This window comes from Haliaeetus albicilla, chromosome 10 (assembly GCF_947461875.1).
Source record: "Haliaeetus albicilla chromosome 10, bHalAlb1.1, whole genome shotgun sequence".
Lineage (NCBI taxonomy): Eukaryota > Metazoa > Chordata > Aves > Accipitriformes > Accipitridae > Haliaeetus > Haliaeetus albicilla.
Window position 1 is genome coordinate 27,201,374 of NC_091492.1, and position 22,573 is coordinate 27,223,946.

Genomic DNA, 22,573 nt, shown 5'->3' on the forward strand with positions numbered 1-22,573 from the left:
ATAGAACCGTACACCTAGAGATGGAGGAAAACCATTATTATACCTATTTTTATAAGTCAAGGCCATTGACAGAGCTTGGATTAGAATTTAGAAATTTGCTCTTCTGGAATGCTCCCTTTTGGGTTCTGCAGATTATTTGTATACATTTCATGTTGATAACCTGTGTATGGAAGAGAAAATGCAAGTATACATTCTTTGGTGTGTATATGTATGCATGTGTACAACAATCAGCTTCTTCCTTTCATTATCTGGGACTGGACACAATTTCTGGAATTTACATTCATGGATTACAGCTACCTCTTTTTAGCAAGAGAGCAACAGTAACAGGAGTCAGTTGTGTTAGCAGTTATCTCTGTATGAGAAGATAGCATTTGTCTTCTGATGAAGCTCTAAGAGTAGCAAGTATGTCCCTCCAACCTCAATTATCCTATGATGCTATGTCGTGAACAAGACTACAATTGCTTTCTTTGGTTATTAATGCTCCCACTTGTTCTTTTCATGCCTATCTGCAAAAGCTCATTTCCCTTCCTGCTCCATTTGCTGCCCCTCCATTCTACCTTGCACAGTTCAAATCCTGCACAGTACTCGTATCAAATTCACATTCACTCGTGACATTTGGCATTTACAGAGCAGATGTGGCAGATGATGCATTCCAAACACTAATCATTCCTCTCTATTTGACTGAGAAAAACTTGGGTGATCAAAAAAGTTGAATTCTAAGCCTTCATTCTGGTGGCTGTGACCAGGAAAGCATTCTTTTTTTCCCCTTACTCTCCCCTTTTTTTCCAAGGATTTCCCAGCAATGATAATAGATGCTAAAGTCATTTATTGAGCCTTCCATGCTAAAGCAGCAAATAAATATTTCTACCTGAATTCTTGCTCACTAACAACTTCTCCCAGATATTCAATGATAAACTGTCCTGCTTTCAGGGGTTCTTTGGTACGAATACCCCATCCTTTCTCCTCAGCCCGGAACCTTTCCAGGCACTGCACCCACTCATGCCTCTGTATCCGCTGATTACAACACTGTTCACCACAAGGGCAGGTGTTTGGTGAACACTCCGCAAAGATCATCCTAAAATAAAAAACAAAGAAGTTAAAGGAAGGTGAATAGCATACTCTTAGATCCATCACACAAGGGGAAAAAAAGAAGAAAAAAAAAATTCCTCTGTTAAACAAAAGTTATTAAAGAACTAAAAGGCTTCTTGTTTTCAAGGTATAATTCACTCCAAGACTCACAGCTTGGCTCTCAGTGCTATTCAGAGAGCAAAATGGAGCTTTTAATAGGATCTTCCTCTGAAGAAAGAGGTAGGGGAGCATATGTGCAGCAGAAAGTTACCCTGTATGCTCTGTAACAACTTTTATTACTGGGGCTGCATCCAGGACAACTCTTAAGATATTACTGTCTTATCATAGTCAGTCAACCAATTTCTAACCTGTTAAGACAGTCCTCCACACAGCCCTTTCCATTGTCATCATCCGGTTTCTTACAATTGCAGGTAGTGGCCTCATAGCCAGAAAGAGGCTTGACATCCACATAGACATCTGGAGAAACAAACAAACAAACAAACAAACCCAAACAGGGAAAAGAATTCTTTCCAGATGAAAAAAAATAGAACTATTTATCTAGAGTATTTTCATTCCAATTACATAAAGCAAAAAAGAAGGTGGAAGAGTCTTTGGTAGGACAATGAGCGTGACAGAAAAGAGGGGTGTCATGTGAAAATTCCACAGTTAACATATTTTAGCAATAAGATTTTACTTACTAGAACGGATTTTTTTATAAAGTGGGACATCTGGCTTTTTATACAACTAAAAGGAAGAGAAAGAAAATTTTAATACATTGCATAAGTGCATCTGTTATTCAAAAGAATCAGGGAAATTATGTTCTGTACATATGTAACAGTTTTGTACCCATTACTAGAAAATACGTCTGCATTCTCTTCTTTAGGCTCAGACTACACTAGCAAATAGGTCCAAAAAAGTACCTGAACAGGTAGAACTTAGGCTTAATGAGTTAGCTGAGCAGTTTTTCTAACATATTGTTTATTCTTCCCATACTATTTGAACAGAGCAATATGGACAACAGATATCATGAGGACAGACTATTCTGAACAATGCTGTTCTTTTCAATACTGAAGAGTAATTATTTAAATCTACTTTGGAGAAAGCATCTGTGGTGGAATTACTATGTGTCAACACTTAAAAAAGTGAAAAAGAAAAATTAAGGTGCTTATCAAAACGGTTGGACTCAATGATCTTAAGGGTCTTTTCCAATCTAAATGATTGTGGTTCTATGAAAACTGTGACTATAGGTAGGAGCCAAGAGAAATGCAGATTCATCTTCTGATTAAAGAAACTTCATCCGCAGACAGATGACTGGAGGGAAAAGGGAAGCTTAGATCACATTTCATAACTTCATATATATTCCATGCTTTCAAACAAGCTTTAAGGAATAATTTCAAATTATTGTGCATTTCACACACATTTACTGCATTAACAGCCTTCCCTCAGTGACATATGTAGCAGATAGGCACTGAACAAACCATACAACCTATACAACTGTTGTACAAACAAAACTACTCTGTAAGGGTTTTCAACATTCTAGGTAGGTACGGAAAAAGTCAAGGAAATAGATGACATATATTTATTATTTATGTAATACTGCATAGATAAGATAGGCAGATGTAAGTAATCTTCAATACATGGCAAGAAACTTCCTCAGCTGAAATGTCAACAACGATCATTACTTTAAGATTAGATTTTGGTGGTATTACAAAGACTAGCTGGAGCCACAACCACCTGGGAATTTGCCTTGCTCATTTACATGTCTGAGAGTGCTTTCTTGCTGTAGAGCTGGGGACAGATTTACCCTCCATCCTTAAAACCTATGTTAAATCACTTGGTGGAAACTTCTCAGGGAAAAAATATTCCTATTTTTAGGTTTGCACATATTTAAAGCTCTTTAAAAAGAATGAGACTGTTAAACAGTTTCCCTTCTTTCCTCAGTATGAAAATTTCAGCTTGTAAGTGAAAAATAAATTCCATTCTGCTGGGATTGATCCAAGAAAAATAAGGCCTGAAATTTCTCAGTGCTGTTGGCAGTACATCTGAATTCTCCTGAGGCGTGTCTAAAACAAGATCATTGCAGAAAGCAGGCACACTACCAAAATAAAAGTCTGCAGCAAAATTAATGACTTTTTTCAGCAGAAACCCATAGGGTTGCTATTTTGCAAGAGATGGAATAACAGAAATTATTCACATTAAATACATATGCAAATCCTTTTCTTCCTCGTACAGTGGCAGCAGCAAGAATATTCACCAATATACAGGATATATAAACATAGCTTTCACATAAGAATCCTGCTATTTTCCTTCTAAGACTTCTGATCATAATCTTGGCAACCCAGTAACTTTTTATCTTGTACCTGATTGTGTTTCCACTGCCAGAGGATGTCGTAAGGCAGCTGGAAGTCAATTCTCTTTTGTCTGAGATACTTTCCTGAAACAAAAAGGTTTGTAAGTTGCACACACTCATATTCACATATCCCCAAGAGGAAAAAGAGCTGCTCCCAGGCACACCGCCAAATTCTGATAGGGCCTCTCAACGTCTGAAAGTCAAAAAGGCAGAAGAGCAGAATCCTCCCAGAACATATTGTTTGTTAGTGGCAAGCACAGGGAAGAGCCCTCCAGGATGCTATGTTTTGCATTCTACTCTATTGTCGTACTCAGCTTTAAACCTTTATTGACCGTAAGGAAAGCTGCTGTCTTAGATACAAGATGCCTGATGAGGTAGGTGGCAGAGGGGAGCTGCCTTCTGCATTGATGACTGAATGTTATGGATGCCACTGAACTCCAACAGTCACAGTTAAACTCTTAAAGAGTAGTGCCAGGAACCTGCAGGTATTCGCCCAGGAGGGGTCACTGAACATGAGCTACCGAAGGGACAGCAGCAAATAACTGACAAAACTGAACACAACTCTATGCCTTCCGGTAAACACTAGTAACTTCTGTGTAGAAATCTCAAAGTTGACACTTTCTCCTGAGCTTTTCTGCATACACACGAATACAATGATTTAGCACAGAGAACAAATTCTGCATGCACAATTCATGCAAGATGGTAAATCACAACATTGTACTCAAAGAAACTGAACTAGTTTTAAAAGTAGTATCCAAGCCTGTTCCTATGACCTTTACCAAAAGAGACTTAAGAACAACTTCAGCCTTGGCAAACGTATTCCTAAATGTCTCGGAAAGACTTCAAGATGATCCATATTTTCAGCAATAACTGAAACTCATTTTAGATAGGATTTACTACTTCCATTGCACATTTCGTCTCTCTTCTAAAATTTACTGCCGCCCCTAACCTCTTCCCAAAAGAAGAAAACTGACCGATTACATACTTCATTAACACAAGACCTGAGGTCTGACACAAGCACTAGGTTAGTTCTAGCCAAGATTAAAATGTTCTCTTATCTTTTTGTTGGAATACTGTGTCACAAAATTGCAGCAAGTGACTAAGGATGAGGTGTCAGTCCCATGTCTGATTTTCCCAGTTTTTCTAAATGTTAACAAGTGCTTTATGTTCCTCCAGCAATAGTCTGTGGTTTCATGTAAATTCACATGCATACCCTCACCACTGGAAAATAAAAATTGTAATGTTTTCCTTACAATTTACTCCTAAATTACTTTTCATTTTCAGTGCTTTATTCATCCATAGCACGTTCCAGGAAAGAGCTAAATCTGCCGGGAATTTGCTTTCACTTCTATGACCTCAGCGGGCAAAACAAAAGGCTCTTTCAGGTGCCCTGGCACCATGCCTGGAGTCCATGGAAAGCTCCTCTAGTCCTCAGCAAGTGGGCACTAGTGCAGTCATCTGGCAGAGTCCTAAACCTTGCAACTCTGCTCGGCAGTTAAACCACTCTCCAGCTACCTGATACGAGCTTGTTTGTGTCTGCTAGCACAAACAAATGTGGGGTTGGGACCTTATGAAGAAAAAGAGAACAGGATCGTGGCACTGCAAACTGAACCTGAGCATCCCGACAGATGGTTCGGTCATGGAACAGAGTCATATGACCCAATTCAAAAAGGAATTGAGAAAGGTCATATTTTTGAGAATTAAAATTAGCACCTTCAGTTCTGCAACCTGTTCTGTGGTTACTGATTCACACAGATCTGTCAAACTCTTTGCCTGCTACTACCTCTCTGTGAAAATCTAAGTTGTGTATGGAGCAAAAAAGTTCAGTTAAAGAAGACAAACCAATTAAACGTTTGTATTTGTTCTTACTGAACAATGTGGAATTTCCCCAAACTCTTTGCATGACAGTACTTGAAGTAAGAAATCACAGCATTTTAACAGCTGAATCAATTATCTGAAAAATAAATCAATCTTCATTTATCCTGGGAAATGACATGAGCTGCAAAAATGTTAGTCTGGAAGTTCACAACCACCCCCTCCAGACAGTCCAGTCCAGTGGACTGGGCTTGTGAACAGCATCCTGGAACTCCATGAGTTCTAAATGCTCACGCTAGCCTTAGGTTATGGCTTCTTTCTGCAGAAGGCAAAGAGGCACCCTAAACCTCATTTCTGTTCTACCTGAGACCTGAAAACAGGGATGAAATAAAAATTTATAGCTAAGTTTTTCATTCTTCCTCACTTTTATACATACTTAAAGACAGATATGATTAAGTGCATGGGAACATGGGAGAACTTATTATTGCATGCTTAGTTTTTAAGATTTAACAAATAGTCCTAATTGTCTCTGGCTATTCTACTGTAATACTAGTTTGAAAAGGAGACTATTGTACTGCATGTAAGCAAAAGTATTATGGCAGTTAAAACAGGTTTTAAACTAGACTGGCAAATTCCCGGCAGATTTAGCTCTTTCCTGGAACGTGCTATGGATGAATAAAGCATATTATAAACTAGACTTGTATATTACAAAGTTCATGTAGAAAAAAAAGAAAAAAGCGCCTTTCAAGTCAAACTTTTGCACTGAAGAACACAGACAGATGAGTATGACCTTTGGCAAAGTTCATATGCTGAAAGACTTGAGTAACCTGGGAAGGCCATAAAATAAAAAAACAAAAAAGAGGGAGAGAGGCAGAGAGATTGCGAAGTCCAGAGAACTTCCATGTCACCTAAATGCGATACTTGTTTCCCAACAACTAAAACACACATGAAGTACCCACCAACGTGAATAGGCGCTGGAAACAATCCATGCTCATGCTCTCCAGGAGTGTACTCCAGCTTTTCCTTCTTTAATTGTATGAGGCGGCTCTTCGGACTGTGGATGACAGCAACACAAAAAAAAAAAATCAGAATGAGGAATGCCTGTCATTTGCAAAAAACACATTTTCTCTTCTAATTAAGGCACAAATGTCTAGAACATCAGGCAAGAGAATAATAATAGAAACGGCCAAAAAGATTGATTTCCAGGTTCCTTGCCAAATACACTTATCACATCCATTTCAAAACTCATGATTTGATTTTTCTCCATAACTACTATTCAGGCAACATCTAATGGGACACCATCAACTGTAAATGCCTAGTATGCAATATATAAGTAATAACTAAAATGACAAAAATAAAAGAAGATCAACAAATAATATCTAATGTTGCTTGCTTAGGTATTTGATGCGTTATACATATATAGAGCCTGTTTCCTAATTTGCTAAGAGCAAATGTTCACGTGTTACTCCTTTAGAAGGCTGTTGATAAGAAAAGCAGGAAAAGGTCAGCAGAGTTAAAAAAGCAATGCCCCCCTTTACAGAAGAAAAAATAGGAATATGAAATAAGAATGGTCATATGGGTCAGGCAGATGTCAAACCACCTAGCTCAGCTTTTATAAACACCTCCTTTTGGCTACTGACAAACTATGGAAAGAATAAACTGATGTGGTTATATTTAGTACTACAGCCCTGCAACATTCAGGAGAGACTTCTAAATGTTAGATATACGAAAGATTAAAATTATATTGAAGCCTATTAAAGTTTACTGAAGTTTTTTTAAGGGATTATTTTAATAACTGGACATACAACTGAAAGCTGACTCAATAAAAATGTGATATTATTGTTTAACTAGTGAATGGAAAATGCAAGTTCAAAACAAATTTTGAGATAAAGATATCAACTGAGAATAATTACTGAAGGTCAGAAACAGAACTGATGGACAGCAATAATTTGTGGTTCATATACTCTTCTAACCCTTTCTGGATTTCTGGTACTTATTCCACAAGTATAACAAGTTAATAAACTTTAGATAGTGAAATAAAAGCTAAGGCATACTGCTGAAATGAGGGCTCTGTTGAGCTACATGCTGTATATACTCTTCTTTAAACAACTCTCCTTTTAATAGAGTTATATGGCAAGGCTATAGTTATTATGATACACTTGCATTTACTTTGATGTATACAGGTGGACACATAGCTATCCTAATCAAAAAGCAGTAACATTCTCTCAAACAATAAAGGTTATGGTTCTTAAATATTATGACCCTCTGTTTACTGATGGCAGGAATTAATTTCATTTGCTTTGGCAAACAGACAGCTCCTTTGCCCACCAGGCAAAAATTATATTCTAGACAGGATTAAAAAAACACCCCACCCCCCCAACTCACATCTTCTATGCTTCCAAGTTGTGCTGCACTGAATCACTTAAGACTTGCAAAGAAAGGCCATAAAGTAACTAGTTACAAGACCTGGAAAGCAAGTTCTTATCAAGAGGAAATAGAAAGGTATTTTGAAAAGGCAAAGTGTGAACCTCCATTCCAAGAGGCAAGCAAATCCTTAAACCAAAGGCAGAGAAAGAAGGGAAAACATTCAATAGAAAGGTGACTTAATTCAAGCCAAATGTGCACCCTTTAACGCCCACATATTCAGTATAAAGGAAGCCAATGGAACAATAAATCATGGTAAATAAACTGCAAGGAGGAAATCAGTGTGGAAAGAAAATGCAGAAGGCAATTACCTAAAACCACAAAATATAACATGTCTTCAGGCACTGCAGACACATCCGTCTTAGACCTAGTCACAAAGAACACTGGGGAAAGCACCTACTCTGTTTTCCTTCCAAACACAGCGATGAAGTATTGTTAGAGGCTGAACAAAGGCCATCAATACTTCAGAGGGAAAGGTTAAGATGTCAAAATAAAGCATAATTATTCATAAAAAAGGGGAATATACTAAAATAATCAAGTATAAACAATGCACACAGTTTTATAAACATAAATATCATGCAAAAAAAGCCTCATGAATTAAAAAAGGCCTCTTTACACTATCAAGAAAACGTCTGTATTAACAAGCCCATACATTCCCACATAGGAAGATGATGAGCTAATTTTAGGCTGGGGTTTCTGGGCAGGCAATACAGGTTCTGATTTTGTGTTTAGCTACTTTCTTTATGAGAAGACCTCTCCCTTTCATTTTGCTAAGGCACACTGATAGCCTGAAACGATACCTTCTAACATTTCATGACTTTCAACAGTAAGCTGGAAGAGTACATTTCTGATCGTTTCACAGACTGAAACATAAGCCTGGCTAGGTAAGAAATGCTTCCCTCTCTATAATCCACTGCCTAAAGTTGTTTGGTTCAGTTTCTGTAGGGACAAATTTAAAACACTCATTTTGTAAATGGGTCTGCTTACCACTAATAGACTAAACCAGCCTCTCTTTGCAAGCTCCCAATAACAGAGCAATGGCGAAATGATTATTTTGCTCAAGATGCGAACATTTTGTACCACTCTGCAAAGGCTGAAGGTCAGGCTTAGTCTCAGAATGTCAGTCTAAAGTCTCAGGCAAATTAAGAAGGGAACAAAGACCAGAACCACAGTCGTCTTTCCCGTATCTCCGTTTCTCTCCATCCTTTCTTTCTGATAACCGTGTTCCATTTCTGTTCCCTCTCTCCAGCTTCTAGTGTCTTTGCCCTCCACTCTTACCATGTTGGCTGGGATTAGTTCTCTGTGGAATGCACAATTACATTTTTGAGGCGTGAAACCCAATTTTCTCTCTGACTGTAGTTTGACAAACATTTTAAGTATAAGCTGGCTTTGATGCTCCCCACCTTCTGCTGGTATGACTGCAAGGTTAATTGCACCAGGAAACCTACAGTGGAAGGTTAGATTTCACCTGAATCGCTATCCCAGCCTGGTTCAGTTGCCCTGGTCATCATGATGGGACAAAGAAAGGGACAGCACAGGAACAGGAATAAGCCACAAAGGTGAGGAGAACGTAAAGCTGATTCTTTTAGTGCAATGTTAGCTTATGCCAACTTAAAGCATTTGCTGAATTGCAATTCATTTGCAGTTCATTTGCACTGTCACTTTAATTCAGCTGGCTGATTTTTCAATAGGTTTGCTTCTAAAATATTCACTTACCTACTCTGAGTCACCCTGCAGCTCCACAAACTCTAACATCAGCAAAACGGAGGCACTGTAGGAGCAACGTGCCTATCACGTGGAAACACCACGTCCCAGAAGAGCAACAGGCCTGCACTAAGCTACACTGTCTGTGCAACTGTAGTCTTTGACCAGCTGTGGATACCTAACTACAGGTGAGATTCAATTCAGTGTCAATCACAGCAAATTCTATAGATTACAATTCTGCAATGAGGACTCATATTTGTTACTACTGATAAAAATACTTTATTATATAAAAATATTATATTCCCCTAAACAATATACAGTATTTTAATTAATTACTCATTTACTAATTATTACTAAATTTCTTTGGTGAACTAGGCTTTGCACTCCTCTAGGAAAGCCCCTGCTGGGTAAACAGATAATGACTCCTGCACAAAATCTTCATTTTCAAAGCTGCAGTCACGTGGAACCACACACTGAACTTCCCTTCAGCAAAAGACCTGTGTAATTCTTCCAGTGGGAGCTGAGGATTCTGGAAAACTCATGTGGAGGTTAACATCAGATCAGCTATGCTGTCTACAAAATTACATTCAGAAACTGAGGTAGAACCAAGACTCACTCCAGAAACCATTCCTTTTGTTCTTAGTTCATTTACAAGGAATCAAAATCTGCTCTTTCTTCACTATGTTTTAATAACGTTTCTAGACCAAGGTGAGTTGGAGTGAAATCTCGTTGAGGCAAATTGTACAATTCAAGTGGCTGCAGAGAAATAATGCAGACTTTTCTCTTTTAACAGTAGACTAAAACTGGCAATGACAGGACAAACATTTTCTGTGCTGTTGTTTAGCAGTTGGATGCGGCTGATGTAGAGAGAGGATGTAAATTTTAACAGTACACCTCAGTAAAACTTTCAGTACTTTGTATGCTCTAATGACGTTTAGGAAGTATTTAAGAAAGATGCAATAGAGTAGGAAAATGGTCTTTAAGGCAAAGTGTCTGCAGTTGAACACTGCAAACAGAAATACAGAAAAACAGTTTAATATAGAATGCAGAGAATGTTTTAATGGAGACAGTGATTAACACTTAACTGTACCATCACTAGAGGGTGCCGTATGATTAGAGTCGCATTTTTGTTCTCAACTAAGATGTTTTCATACTCATACAGCAGGAAGTTACTTATATAACAGGATAACAACATGAACTTCTGCTCTCCTCTTGCATTGACATATGTCTGTGCAGTAGAACTGGAGCAGCAAGTTAAATCAGCAGAAAATTTAATTTAAAAAAAGTGACTACCATTCTACTGATTTAGTTTGCTGAACCAACTTAGTAAAGAAGTGACCCAGTGCCAGCATGAAGGACTGGTGGGATCAGCTTGAAAGCTGCACCTTGCTGTAAGAGAACACACCTAAATCGAGATGGCCATAGTTCTGTCCTTGCCCAGCTATGCATTTCCATGCCTTGTTTCAGTATCAGCTTCAAACAACCATACAGAGGAAGTAGTTCAGATTGTGTAGGCAGCATTTGCTTCCTTGGTAGGGTAAAGTTTCCTCAGTGTTCTTAAGCAGCTCACCACAAACATCAGTATCAGTGCAAGGGAAGAACTCAGCATGTGGAGCAACAGGTAAAGGGGAAAACCAAATCAGACCTCTTTAAGCTTCCAGGGAACTGCAACACAAAATGTGATGGGAGAGGAAGGGCTGTAAGTAGAGGTCAGCTTTGTCATGGCCTTCTCCAGGGTGGTGAACTTGATTCCATCACCATCCACGCTACCTACAAACCTTAACTTTCACTTTCTGTATTCATACAATTTTTCAAATGACATGTTTGCTTACTGTCTATGAAATAAAGGTCCTCCCTTGGCTGACTAGGACTGACAATGTAACTAACATTTTATAATAAAGAAAAGGGGAAGATTCTCTCAGGTCCTCTCCTAGGGCAACAGGCCTAATTTTTATGACACAGTATTTGAATGTTGCATGACTCTGTATACCAGTGACAGACCATCTAAAAACTTATCACATCTGCTTTCAAACTATTAAAAACATAAGCAGTCTCACTTTGATCAGACCTAGATCTTTGTTTCTTCCTTAGAGTCTTGATCCTTTCATTGATGCCTTCATTCTACTATGGAAAGAGAATACACCAGGAGCCACTGATAAACTATACTAGCAGTCTCCCAGTGGTCTCTGTAACATTTTTAAGTGGTCTAAAACATAGTGAGAAGGTGCCAAATTTTTCCTCTTTTTAATCTGTCACATCATATTAGAAAAGAAGCGCAAATTCTTCACTTCAGCATATTTGTTCAAATGGCTGTAGAAAACTTACGTAACTACAAACAAAAGCAGAAGTGGGCTGGTTATCAGAAACGGGAGATGTCCACTTTCTAATGTACACCAGGTCGTGAGCCAACCAGTGCAGGGGGGGAAAGCATGCTGGATTTTTACTCTATCTCTTAGAAAATGAAGGAGATGAACTTCACTTAACTGTGAAATGAACAGGGTGCATATCTGAAATTCTTTCACACCAAAGATGACCAGTTGTCATCACTCAGTCAATAAAAATAGAAACCTAATGGCCCCTTCTATGTGACACTGTACTCAGTACCTGAACACCTCAAGCTCTCCCAGTACTTTACTGCCATGATCGTTAAGGCTGTCGAATGAAGCTCTCTTACCTTCTTCAAGGTCGATAATCAGAAACACTTTCAGATTGCTTGAGGCTGCTTTCTGACTGGGGTTACATTTTAAGTCTTCACTGGGTCAGATTCTGATAATTATCATGCATGTAATTTTTCGCAGGCTTGAATTAAGTTGATGGTTTTATTTCAGCTACTCATTAGTAGCAGCTGTTTATGGCTCTAGTTGAAAGGAGACAGTTTCCACTGGAATATCAGACAGCAGCTTTTCAGTGGTATTACTTACTCTGTTGTTTTGTACACATCAGAGTAGAGCCCTGCCTTCTGGTACTTCTTCTTTGGGGGTCGAGGGGCTTTTTTCTCACGCTGGGCTAGAGAAGGCAAAGGCTGTTCAGTGTTTTCAGATTCATGCGGCTTCCCAAGGGGATCATGTGGACTGGGAGGTTCAGCTACTGTCTCAGAAAAACTGGAAGAAAAAGTAAGGATTAAAGATTATCTTACCATATTTCATTATTCCTCTCTATAATCTGGTCAGCAGAAAAAAAAAGTCCATGTTTCTGAATTACTAGATGTCTCAGCTATTTAAAAAAATGCAATTCAATGATCATGATCAAGTGATGGTTAAGCATAATCATAGGAAATGCATGATCTTTTTACAGTAATGTTATTATTAATTATTACAAAAAGAATGTTGTTTGTACTGCTAGTATTTATCCCTTGGATCCTCAGTTGAGTAATTTAGAAGGTGGCTTATGCTATCTGCTTCTGTACTCTAAAAATTAAACCCTTTGAACATGTGGTTCTAGCACCATTCTGTGAATCTAAATGCCTACATTACAGTATTCATTTCCAAAACACAAATGGATGGTTATTTTTCAGAACTATTCTGAAAACACATGAAGGAAGACTTCTGGAAGAGCTTGATCTGTTCGTATTGATGACTTTGGGGATAAGCATGTGAAGATTAGACCAGAGATAGATTTCTGGTGTGGTCCTTTACTAGCCAGTGATTGCACAGGTGCACACTTTAACTCCTCCTTGCTGCTTTGGTTTTACTCTTTATTTGCTGTATGTCAACTGATCTCACCTGACACTCTGTGTTGCTTGTAAGTATTTGTTTGTAATGCATATGAGTAACACCCTTTAATATTCTCATGGCGTATGTAACTCTTACAGTTCCTTATTCTGCACATGATGAAGGAACAATCTTTGCTATGATATCTCATCAGTAAACCTGTTACCAACTCATTAAAATTGTTCTTCACCAAGACAACCATAAAAATTGCTTCACTTGAGACATGAGCACAAAACCAACAGTTTTAGATTACCTGAGATTCTATCCTATTTTGGAGTGTGTTCAGTAACTTAGGAAGACCCTAAGCATACTGAAAACTGACATGTTTGTTCCCTCTAAACTGAACTCCTTAATGAAAACAAACATAACAAGCAGAGCTCATTAGAGTAGGATTCTTTCATGGATTGAAATGTTATATAATCAACAATGACTATACTGAGGGTAGAAAATTGTAAGGGAATTACCTCTTATTGCTCTCCTGTTCATCTTCTGGTAAAGACTTTTGTCGTTTCCTGGCCTGTTCCTCTGCAAGCCACCTCTTTCTCTTCCAGCCTTTTCGGTGATCTGTGTTCAAGTTCACACTTTGCACTACAGCTTCAATCACATCTGTGATGGTATCAGGTCCAAGGTGTAAGGGACTGCTGCTTTCTTCTCTTTTATCTAACTCCTGACTGACCAGTCGAGCTGCCTGAAAAGCTTGCATTGAAACGACAGCCTGCATGGGGTATTTCCGGGGCCTACCCGGCCTGCGTTTCACAAAATTATTCCCTGTCCTTGACTGCCTTTGCAGCTTTTTGGCTTTCAAAATTTTATTGACGTGGTCAAGATTTTTTTTTGTTGCCAAGATCTTGTTATAATTGCACATTTTCCTAGCTTGCCGCTGCATGGCTTCAACCACACTTCTCTTGAGATGATGTGGGGAATAGCTGTTTGGTAGTCTCTCTGACAGAAGTGAGATATTATCGCTGCAGGAGCTGCTGGGAATTGCTGGAGCTACGAGGCTGTCCTGTTTCCCCAGGCCTCTCTCCCTATTGTGGTTTCGAGCAGGACTAGCTGATGATGGAACAGACACATTTGCAATGACTGCTTCTAAGGTTTTGTCCAAAGTAGCCTGGCCTTCATGTTGTGCCATGCGCTGCAGTAAGCTGTCCACTGAATCATCAACAGCAGTTGTCAGCCTTGCTCCCCTGCTAGGTACTCCAATCACTGAAACACAAACAAACATACAAACACTGAAACAGACTTGAGGTATAACCAAATAAGGTTGGAATTAAAATACAATAGTTGGATAGACTGACAGCCTTTTATATCCTGTAATTGCCCAGAATGTTCAACAAGAAGACACCAATTTCTGTAACTCAAGTTCTAATGGGAAAGGGACCTAGCAATGCAAGTAAGCAGAAAGTCTACATTTTATATCATCAGTTTTAACATACAATTATTTTCTGCTTATTCACACACAGTCCCCCACTTCTAATAGCAAAGAGCAATGAGGGCATTCCCTATGTATGTACAGTCCAGAACTCTTCTCAAGTTTCTTTCTATTCAACACTAAAAATAAGAAACCCTCTGTACACAGAAAAATTAAATACTGACAAAAAAAACCCTGAGAAACTCTGAAATGTTTTTGAAGTAATTTTTCTTTTTTTTGTAGTTTGGAAGTACTGAAACAACTTTTTAATTGCTCTTGCAGTTTCTTTATCAAAAAGACAAACATAATGATGACAGAACTGATAGCAATAAAGTACAGGCTTGGATAAAGGTAAATCAAAGTATCTGAACAAAAGAGAAAGTCTAATTTATACAGGAAGTAAAGTTAGACCTCACTTTTTAAACCAACTGTTATATGCATTAGAGTTGCAGACTGGTATTTGAAAAAGAGAATTTCCAGGTCAACCATATAGATTATGCTGTATTAAAAAGGGATTTATTCCAAACTAAGAACTTCCCAAAGCTGTCCTGCTGGTTCTTAGTGATAACATTTAATCAGAAGAAACCCTATTCTTTCTGGAATAAAATGGATGCTGTCTTCTCATAAATATATCACAATTGCACATTAGCATTTACAAAATGTTACTGTAATTGGGACCGATTATTTAGATTAGATCTACTTAAACTAGGGAGTCCTAGGCTGTAGACTGAAGAGCATGTACTAGCATAAAGGTAACTGTTAAAGGGAAGACAACCAAATGTTTTTATGAAAGGGTTTCTATCATTTGACAGAAGGGAGATTATGCATTAGCTGACAAAGATAAAGCACAAACAAGTTTAAAGTAAGTATTTTCTAGTCCTAGTGCTCACTAGTCCAAGTGTGGTACTCTGGAGAAATGCATTCCTCATTAAGATTCCAAAGTCATGAATCTGCAAGTGCAAATGAAAATGTGCTTCAGAGAGTGCACAATTTAAAGAAGGAAGCAGCAGCATAACAAGATGTAAAAATCCTCCTGAGAACAACTTTCTTCCTACAGGGTGAAAAAGGAACAGAGAAACATACTTGTCAGGTCACTGTTGTAAGCCTAACTGTAATCACTTGGAAAACCTAGCAACCTGAACAACTTTTAAAGAACTGGAAGGATTTACACTTTCAGCTTTCAATTTTAGATGAAGTAATAAACTACCCTTTGTTTTCTTATGGTCTTTAAATACACATCAGGATGGAGTTGAGGGTTCCTCACAGAAACACCATCTGTTTAGCACAGTGAGCTCTGTAAACAGCTGCACCATCCAATGATAACCAAACTACACAACACAACACATTTGGACACAAAGTCTAATGGATGTCCTTGAACTAGTGTTTCTGTTTGGAAACTGATCCAAAAGGATGGGACAACTGAAGGCTACAATCCCCAAAACAGCTGCAGCCCTGGTCAGGCATGCTTGCAGCCCTCGGTAACAAAGCAGCTCTCTGACAAACGCACTGAAATCCCACATGCATTCCAGATCTATGGAAAATATAACAAAGACTGGTCTTTCCAGCTGCATCATCAGTTCAATGACTTTGAAGTTGATAAACTTGTGATTAATTTCATTCCTATGCTGTCTTGCACAAAATATGCCTGAACTTTTAACACCTTCCTATACACAGACTTACACCAATTGCAGTTGACCCTTTAAAATGAGTAAGTAAAAGACAAGACAGAGAGGAAAAAGAGACAACACTTCTTCACTGCAGATGACTTTCTTTAGCATATGCTGAATAAAGCATCTGTTACAAATATCTGTTTAAAGGGAGGAGGAAATAGCAGTTTTGGTGCGCTCTTCTTATATAATCCTAAACAGTTCCGTAAGTACCAATCCTAAGGATGTTCACTACAAATTTGCAATCAGCTTCGGTGCCTAAGAATGTTTAAATTCTGCTAACAAGAACTCTTTCTACAACTAGGCTTCTTACAAAATTGGTCAACGTTACAGATTTTTTTTGTGTCCAATCATAGGTAAGCCCACACCACATTCTCCTCAGAGGGACTGCAAACAGGGTCTGTTTTTGCTACATGGCTGACAATTTGCCGGTAACATAAAGAAAATGAACATTTTCAGATCTTTACTCTGACAATTTGGTCAATGGATTCGACAGTTTTGTAGGTGTGAAAATGTGACAGATAGCAACACACATGCATTCACACATAGTGTGACCGCACAAGTCTGACTTTACAAAAGAAAGCTCAAAACACATCAGGAGTACCTTTCCCTTCCTTGTGAACAAAGATGGACCTCCTCAAGCAGCAATCTGCACAGTACATCACCCCATGACTGAGAAAGCCAGCTCCCTCAATATCCTGTTGGCATACATCTGCTCAGCTTCACGATGATTTTGTGCATCTGAGACTTGGTCCTCACTTGATAGAATTGATGAGAATGCTACCAGAGTTCCCATGCCTTTCAGTACTTCCATCTCTCTCCTACTATCATTTTTGACCTGCCTAGGATCATTCACAACTGTACCATCAGTGATGACTGGGATAAGCTGCTTGTCATCCTCCATCACCTTAGCAGGATTCTCACATGCTACAAAGAAAACGTAAGAGCACACCCCATCTTGGTCCTGACAGTTATCTACCCAAGGGCAGCAAACTGTCTGCCTTCAGAACAGTGCAGAAGTCAAGCTCTTCCCCATGGAGGAATTAATCTGTTAATCTAATTCATTGATTAAATGTAGTGTCACAGGTCTTGCTAGCATTAAAGCACTGAGCCTCCTGAAGACTAATTTAACCTGGTGAGGAACCAAACTCCATCCTGCCATAGTTATGCTGCTGCTTCTATAAGCACCAGCTCAAGTTTCCCTATGCTGCAACCCAATTTGTACCACTTGTATCCTAAAACGTAAATGGAAAAATTCAGTATCTCCACGAACATATTACTGCTGTTAAAAGTTCTCACAGCAATGCTGTCTCAGTGTGTCTCTAGTAGCATAGGTCTTAGTATAGCAGTGGTCCCAAAACCAAGGCCATCAAATATTACTTGCCTGTAGAAGATGTGCTCTCAGATGTTGATCTCTTTCTGGAAGGGCTGCAATTTGTGCTCTCTGGCTGCCTCTGGGAAGGTTTGTCCTGTGTTGGCAAAGTGCCTGAAAAGCAGATCAGGGAAAAGAAAAGCACACACACACAAAAAAAATCACTTCAGTCTGGCAGTGCCAATACAACACACTGTAGATGCTAAATATTCAAACTAAGATTACTCTTTTTTAGCTTTAGGAACACTTGCTTGCTATGATGCATGTAGGTGGAGAAGGACAGAAATGGACCATCAAGAAGGAATTTCTTACAGGCTAATGGCATACGTAGGACAGTAAACAAGCCATGAGAAAAAGGCCGCTTAATATCATCAGAGTATTAGCTTTTATGTAAAAAAAGAAAGCAAAAACCTCATATCCCTACTTTCAAATGAACCCCCTAGCTTCATTCCTTGATTTTCACAGAACAGTTGAGTTTGGAAAGGACCTCTGCAGATTACCTAGACCAAACACTCTGCTCAAAGCAAGGTCAACTAGAGCAGGTTGCTCAGGGCCACCATGTTCAGTTGGGTTTTCAACATCTCGAACAATGGAAACTCCACAACCCAGAGTTCAATCACTCTTACGGTAAGACACTTTTTTCTTATGTATGAACAGAATTTCCTGTACTTCAGTGTGTGCCCATTGCCTCCTGTCCTGTCACTGGGTACCGCTGACAACAGCGTGGCTCCTTCTTCATTACTCCCTCCCACCAAGCACATGTACACAGTGGTAAGATCTCCCTTGCGCATTCTCTTCTCCAGGCTGAACAATCCCAGCTCTCCCAGCCTCTCTCTGTATGACAGATGCTCCAAGCCCTTAGTCATCTTTGTGGCTTTTCACTGGACTCACTGCAGTATGTCCATGTCTTTCTTGTATTGGGGAGCCTAGAATTGGACACAGCACTCCAGATGTGGTCTCACCAGGGCTGAATAGAGGGTAATGATCATCACCTCGACCTGCTGTTAATACTTTTAGTAATGCAGCCCAAAATGCTGCTGTTCCTCATAGAGTCTTTCCAGCCCATTCCACCAGCCAGTGAAGGTCCCTCTGAACAGCGGCAAAACCATCTGGGGTACCCACCACTGCTCTCAGCTGTATCATCTGCAAACTCACTGAGGGTGTACTCTGTCCCATCATCCAGGTCATTAGTGAAGAGGTTAAACAGTATTGGACCCCATATCGATCCCTGGGGTACACTGTGAGTGACTGGCCTCCAGCTGGGCTTTGCATTGCTGATCACAACCCTCTGTGCCTGGCAGGTCAGCCGATTTTCAATCCACCTCGCTTTGTAAAAGCATTTCTCTTTCACTCCTCAGCAAAACTGCTTCATGTAAGATACTATTAACTACAGAAAGCTGAAAAGCTAGAAAAAAAATTCTCAAGAAAAAGTACTTCTTTAGATTTGTCTCTTGCTATGTTAACTTTTCTCTTTTAAGATCCTGTCACAAAGAAAAAAAAAAATTTCTGCTTTGGTCAGCCACGGCAAATATGTAAAAACCCCATGGTCTAAACAAATGAGAGAGATTATTATCTACACACAAACAAGTATAATGCATTATTGGATTTTAGGCACCTGAATGCACAGGGCTTGCTGCTACTTGCTAAATCATTAGATATTGGCTTATCACTACAAGATGTCATCAGGCAGTGGCAGTCACAATTACCATTATTTAAATTAAAAACAATTTTTAAAAAGCTATAGAAATCTCATGACTATTGAAAGGTTAAGGGACAAAACTGGTAATGGGATCTTTGCTGATAACATGACCTATTTCCGTCTTCTTTCTTACATATACATATTTTCTTACTGTAACTTGTTTTATTTCCCTAAAACTTAAACTTTTAGAGAATCCCAATTACTCTTGAAAGCAAAGGTTGTGGGTTTTGTTAAAATTTCATAGCAAAATCCGCATACTGCAATTATGAAAATGCTGAGATATTAAAAATTCAGATGCTAGTATAAAAACCTAGGTAGGCAAAAATGCATATGGCAGTGTGCAATGAGAATATGCGTATCATGAAAATCTCTAGAAGATAAAATCGAGACTGTATATTTTAAAATACTTTCATTCTTTCCGTTCAAAATATTGTTTGTGACTAATTAGCTTTGTGCTGCCTGTTCAGTTCTGATCTCTTTCCTTACTAACAGACTCTGACGAAACCAGGGAGTGGGCCACTGAAGTTATGCTCTAAATCAAGGCCACAAATTAGCACCCATGCAAATGACCGTTTGCTTCAATGCCTGAACAGAGCTCCTAAAGTATAAGACGATGGGAGAATCCTAGAATGCACCAAACTGATTTATCAGAAATCTTTAGGAAAATTTCCTTTGAGATCCTGTCTTGCCTCAAAGTTTGGATTTTTTATCATGGGTGTTATTAGCTCATGCTGTAACATCTAAGATATGTTCCGTTGATAGAGGAAATAAACAATATCACTTTTCAAAAATTTCTGAATTCTTGACAAGGCAGATGAATAGTTTTCTTTTTAATTAATTCTTAACAAGGGCACAAAAATAAGGCTGCTGGACATTGTGCCAAGTTGCAAATCATATTCCTGATGAAGATTTTCTGATTTTCCTGCATGGCATCCTGATGTGGAGATGGTGCTGGTAGGCCCTTAAAGAGGACTTCTGTACTGTCTGTTCCTACAACACGTGGGTAAAAAGGAAGCTGCAGTGGAGCTGTGCAGGGAGACTACACACTGTTGCTTAATATCAGAAAGAGCAGACAACTGGTTTTTATTCCAGAATAAATTTTTCTATTAAGAAACTACAAGATGCATTGATTTCACAAAGCGTAGATTAACACAAATACCCTGGGACCTCAGGGAAAAAAAAGAATTTCACAGCGGGAATAACTGTTCTAAGCAGGAATAGGCTATAAGTTATAATAGGAAAAAAAAAAAAGAAGAGGAGAATTTGGAGGACTGCTTGGACAGCAAAGCTGGCTGTAACTGTGCTTGCTGACAGCTGACGTTCATATCCCAGAGATCTTCCTTTGACAGATCTAGCGCTTATTTCCTTCTCGGACTCCGGTTAACCGGCTCCCACAGGGGCACCTGTACGAATCCCCCACCGCCGGGCTGCCCGGGGCTCGGCCCCAGCGCGGCAGGAGGCGGCGGCTCCCGCGGCAGCGGCGCGGCCGGCAGAGGGCGCCGCTGGCCGCCGGCGCGGGCCTGTGCCGGCTGCCGCGCGGTTCGCGTCCCTCGGAGTGAAGCACCGCTGTGGGGCAAGGCCCACGGGACGGCGGGCTGCAACGTGCTCCCAACGGAGAGCAGAGGTGAGCTCCGCCCGTGACGCCGCGGATGCTCTACGGCCGTTAGCACGTTGCGTGGGACCGCAGGGTTCGGCATCGAGAGACAATCCGCTCCCACGTGACAAAGGTTTGTCCTCTCTGAAGGCACCATCTCCCAAATGCACAGCAAGGCACATGTGTCTCTGCACGCCTCAAGCCTGTCCTTTTATTTTTAGATGGAATGAAGGCAGTAGAGACTTTTCAACTGCACTGATCCCCACCAAATGGCTGATTTTGTTTTTCCAAGAATTGAGCAGCACACCAAGACCAGTTTATGATAAGCTATCAGTTGTTTGAAATAACTTGTGGTGTGAAGCTGCAGAAGTTTACTAAAGACCACTGTTAACTTCAGATGAACAGGTAACAGCGTCCTACAAAAATCTTAAATTTTAAAGCCTCGCAACCTTCATCGGCGTAACTGCGTGCACACGCTGTCTGTATTAAACAACAAGCGCACAGCATGTAAACTTCTATCTATACTTCATCTTCTGTGAAATACCAACCTTCACTAGAGTCCCGTTTGCCAAAAACACACAGGTTTCTAATGCAACTTGGACGCAGGCAATCTCTGGAAATATCTAGCATCAGCTAGTATCATAGAAAGAATCTGTCAGTTAATTCAAGCAGGCAAGGTTTACATTCAAAAGTTTATAGAAAGGAACTGTATTTTCCATATGGGATACTTCGAAATAAAATATCATGAATATCCTCTACAGATCATACAGAACAATTTTAGAAGGCATTCCCCGATGCTGGTCTCTGGCTACTCATTTTAACTGCTCTGATTCAGTGTTCTCTCCACTGTGCACCTAAATTGCACCCCGTTTAATAAATAAACAATCTTTGATGCACTGCAGGTTTTTTCTCCATCTGTACTGTTTTCTGAAGTGCACAAAAACATCTAAGTCTTCCATGGTAATAGTTTCAGAATCGCAATTCAGCACTACAGTTAAAAACAAAACACACCAAAATGTAACATGCAACTTGACACTGATGTAAAAAAAAAAACCAAAAACCCAAACCAAAAGCCAGCCTTTTTACTTTACTGGGGCTTTTTACTAGATGCAGTTTTAAGTTTTCTGATACACTGCATGCTCCTTGTGAATGAGATGAATACTGAGCTGAAAGCCAGCCTCACAATAAAAATACCTGGTTTCCATTGTGGGAAATACACTTACTGAAAGTGATACATGGCATCTGAGGAACCAGTCAAACATACTGTAAGAGGGAGAGCGATTGAGAGCCTTCACCAGCAGGTTTCAGCTTAAAACTCCTCGGAGCCAAATTTAACCCTTTTGGTGACCTAGCACTTTGAATTTTTCTTCCCATTGCTGCAGGAGAAGCAATCTCACAGCTTTATTGCTTTCTCCTGACTCCCCCTGCTTCAAGTAGTTTTAGTAATATGAAGTAGTATGAAGTAATACAAACTTGTAAAAGAGTCCAGCCACTTCCAACTGCCCTTAAAATAAAGAAGCAAAACATAAAACCCCCAAATGCCAAAATAAAACAAAGAGAAAAAACCCTTCCAGAAAAAGCCATACATAGTCAGAGCAGGGAGGTGGTAGGAGGCATCAGAATGGGAGTATCACAAGAAAAGGAGGAAGATGAGAGTAAGGAACGTGAGGAGGTATTACTCATTACTGGTAGCTGGTTGTTTGCCTGGCTTTTGGTCTGTGAAACATTAGTCGCAAGTGTTTTTGGACAAATGATTTAA

General features: G+C 39.5%; 1 protein-coding gene across 3 annotated transcripts in view; it reads right to left on the reverse strand.

Moving 5' to 3' along the window:
* Positions 1-22,573, reverse strand: part of ASH1L (ASH1 like histone lysine methyltransferase) — a 64,314-nt gene that overhangs the window by 18,578 nt on the left and 23,163 nt on the right. For all 3 annotated transcript variants that reach the window (XM_069794434.1, XM_069794433.1, XM_069794435.1), the window contains exons 4-11: positions 17,534-17,635; positions 13,536-14,277; positions 12,283-12,462; positions 6,193-6,287; positions 3,429-3,502; positions 1,767-1,812; positions 1,437-1,545; positions 869-1,075 (exon numbers count right to left, since the gene is read on the reverse strand). In XM_069794434.1, coding sequence (XP_069650535.1) covers positions 869-1,075; positions 1,437-1,545; positions 1,767-1,812; positions 3,429-3,502; positions 6,193-6,287; positions 12,283-12,462; positions 13,536-14,277; positions 17,534-17,635 — 1,555 coding nt within the window. The remainder of the gene's footprint in view (positions 1-868; positions 1,076-1,436; positions 1,546-1,766; positions 1,813-3,428; positions 3,503-6,192; positions 6,288-12,282; positions 12,463-13,535; positions 14,278-17,533; positions 17,636-22,573) is intronic.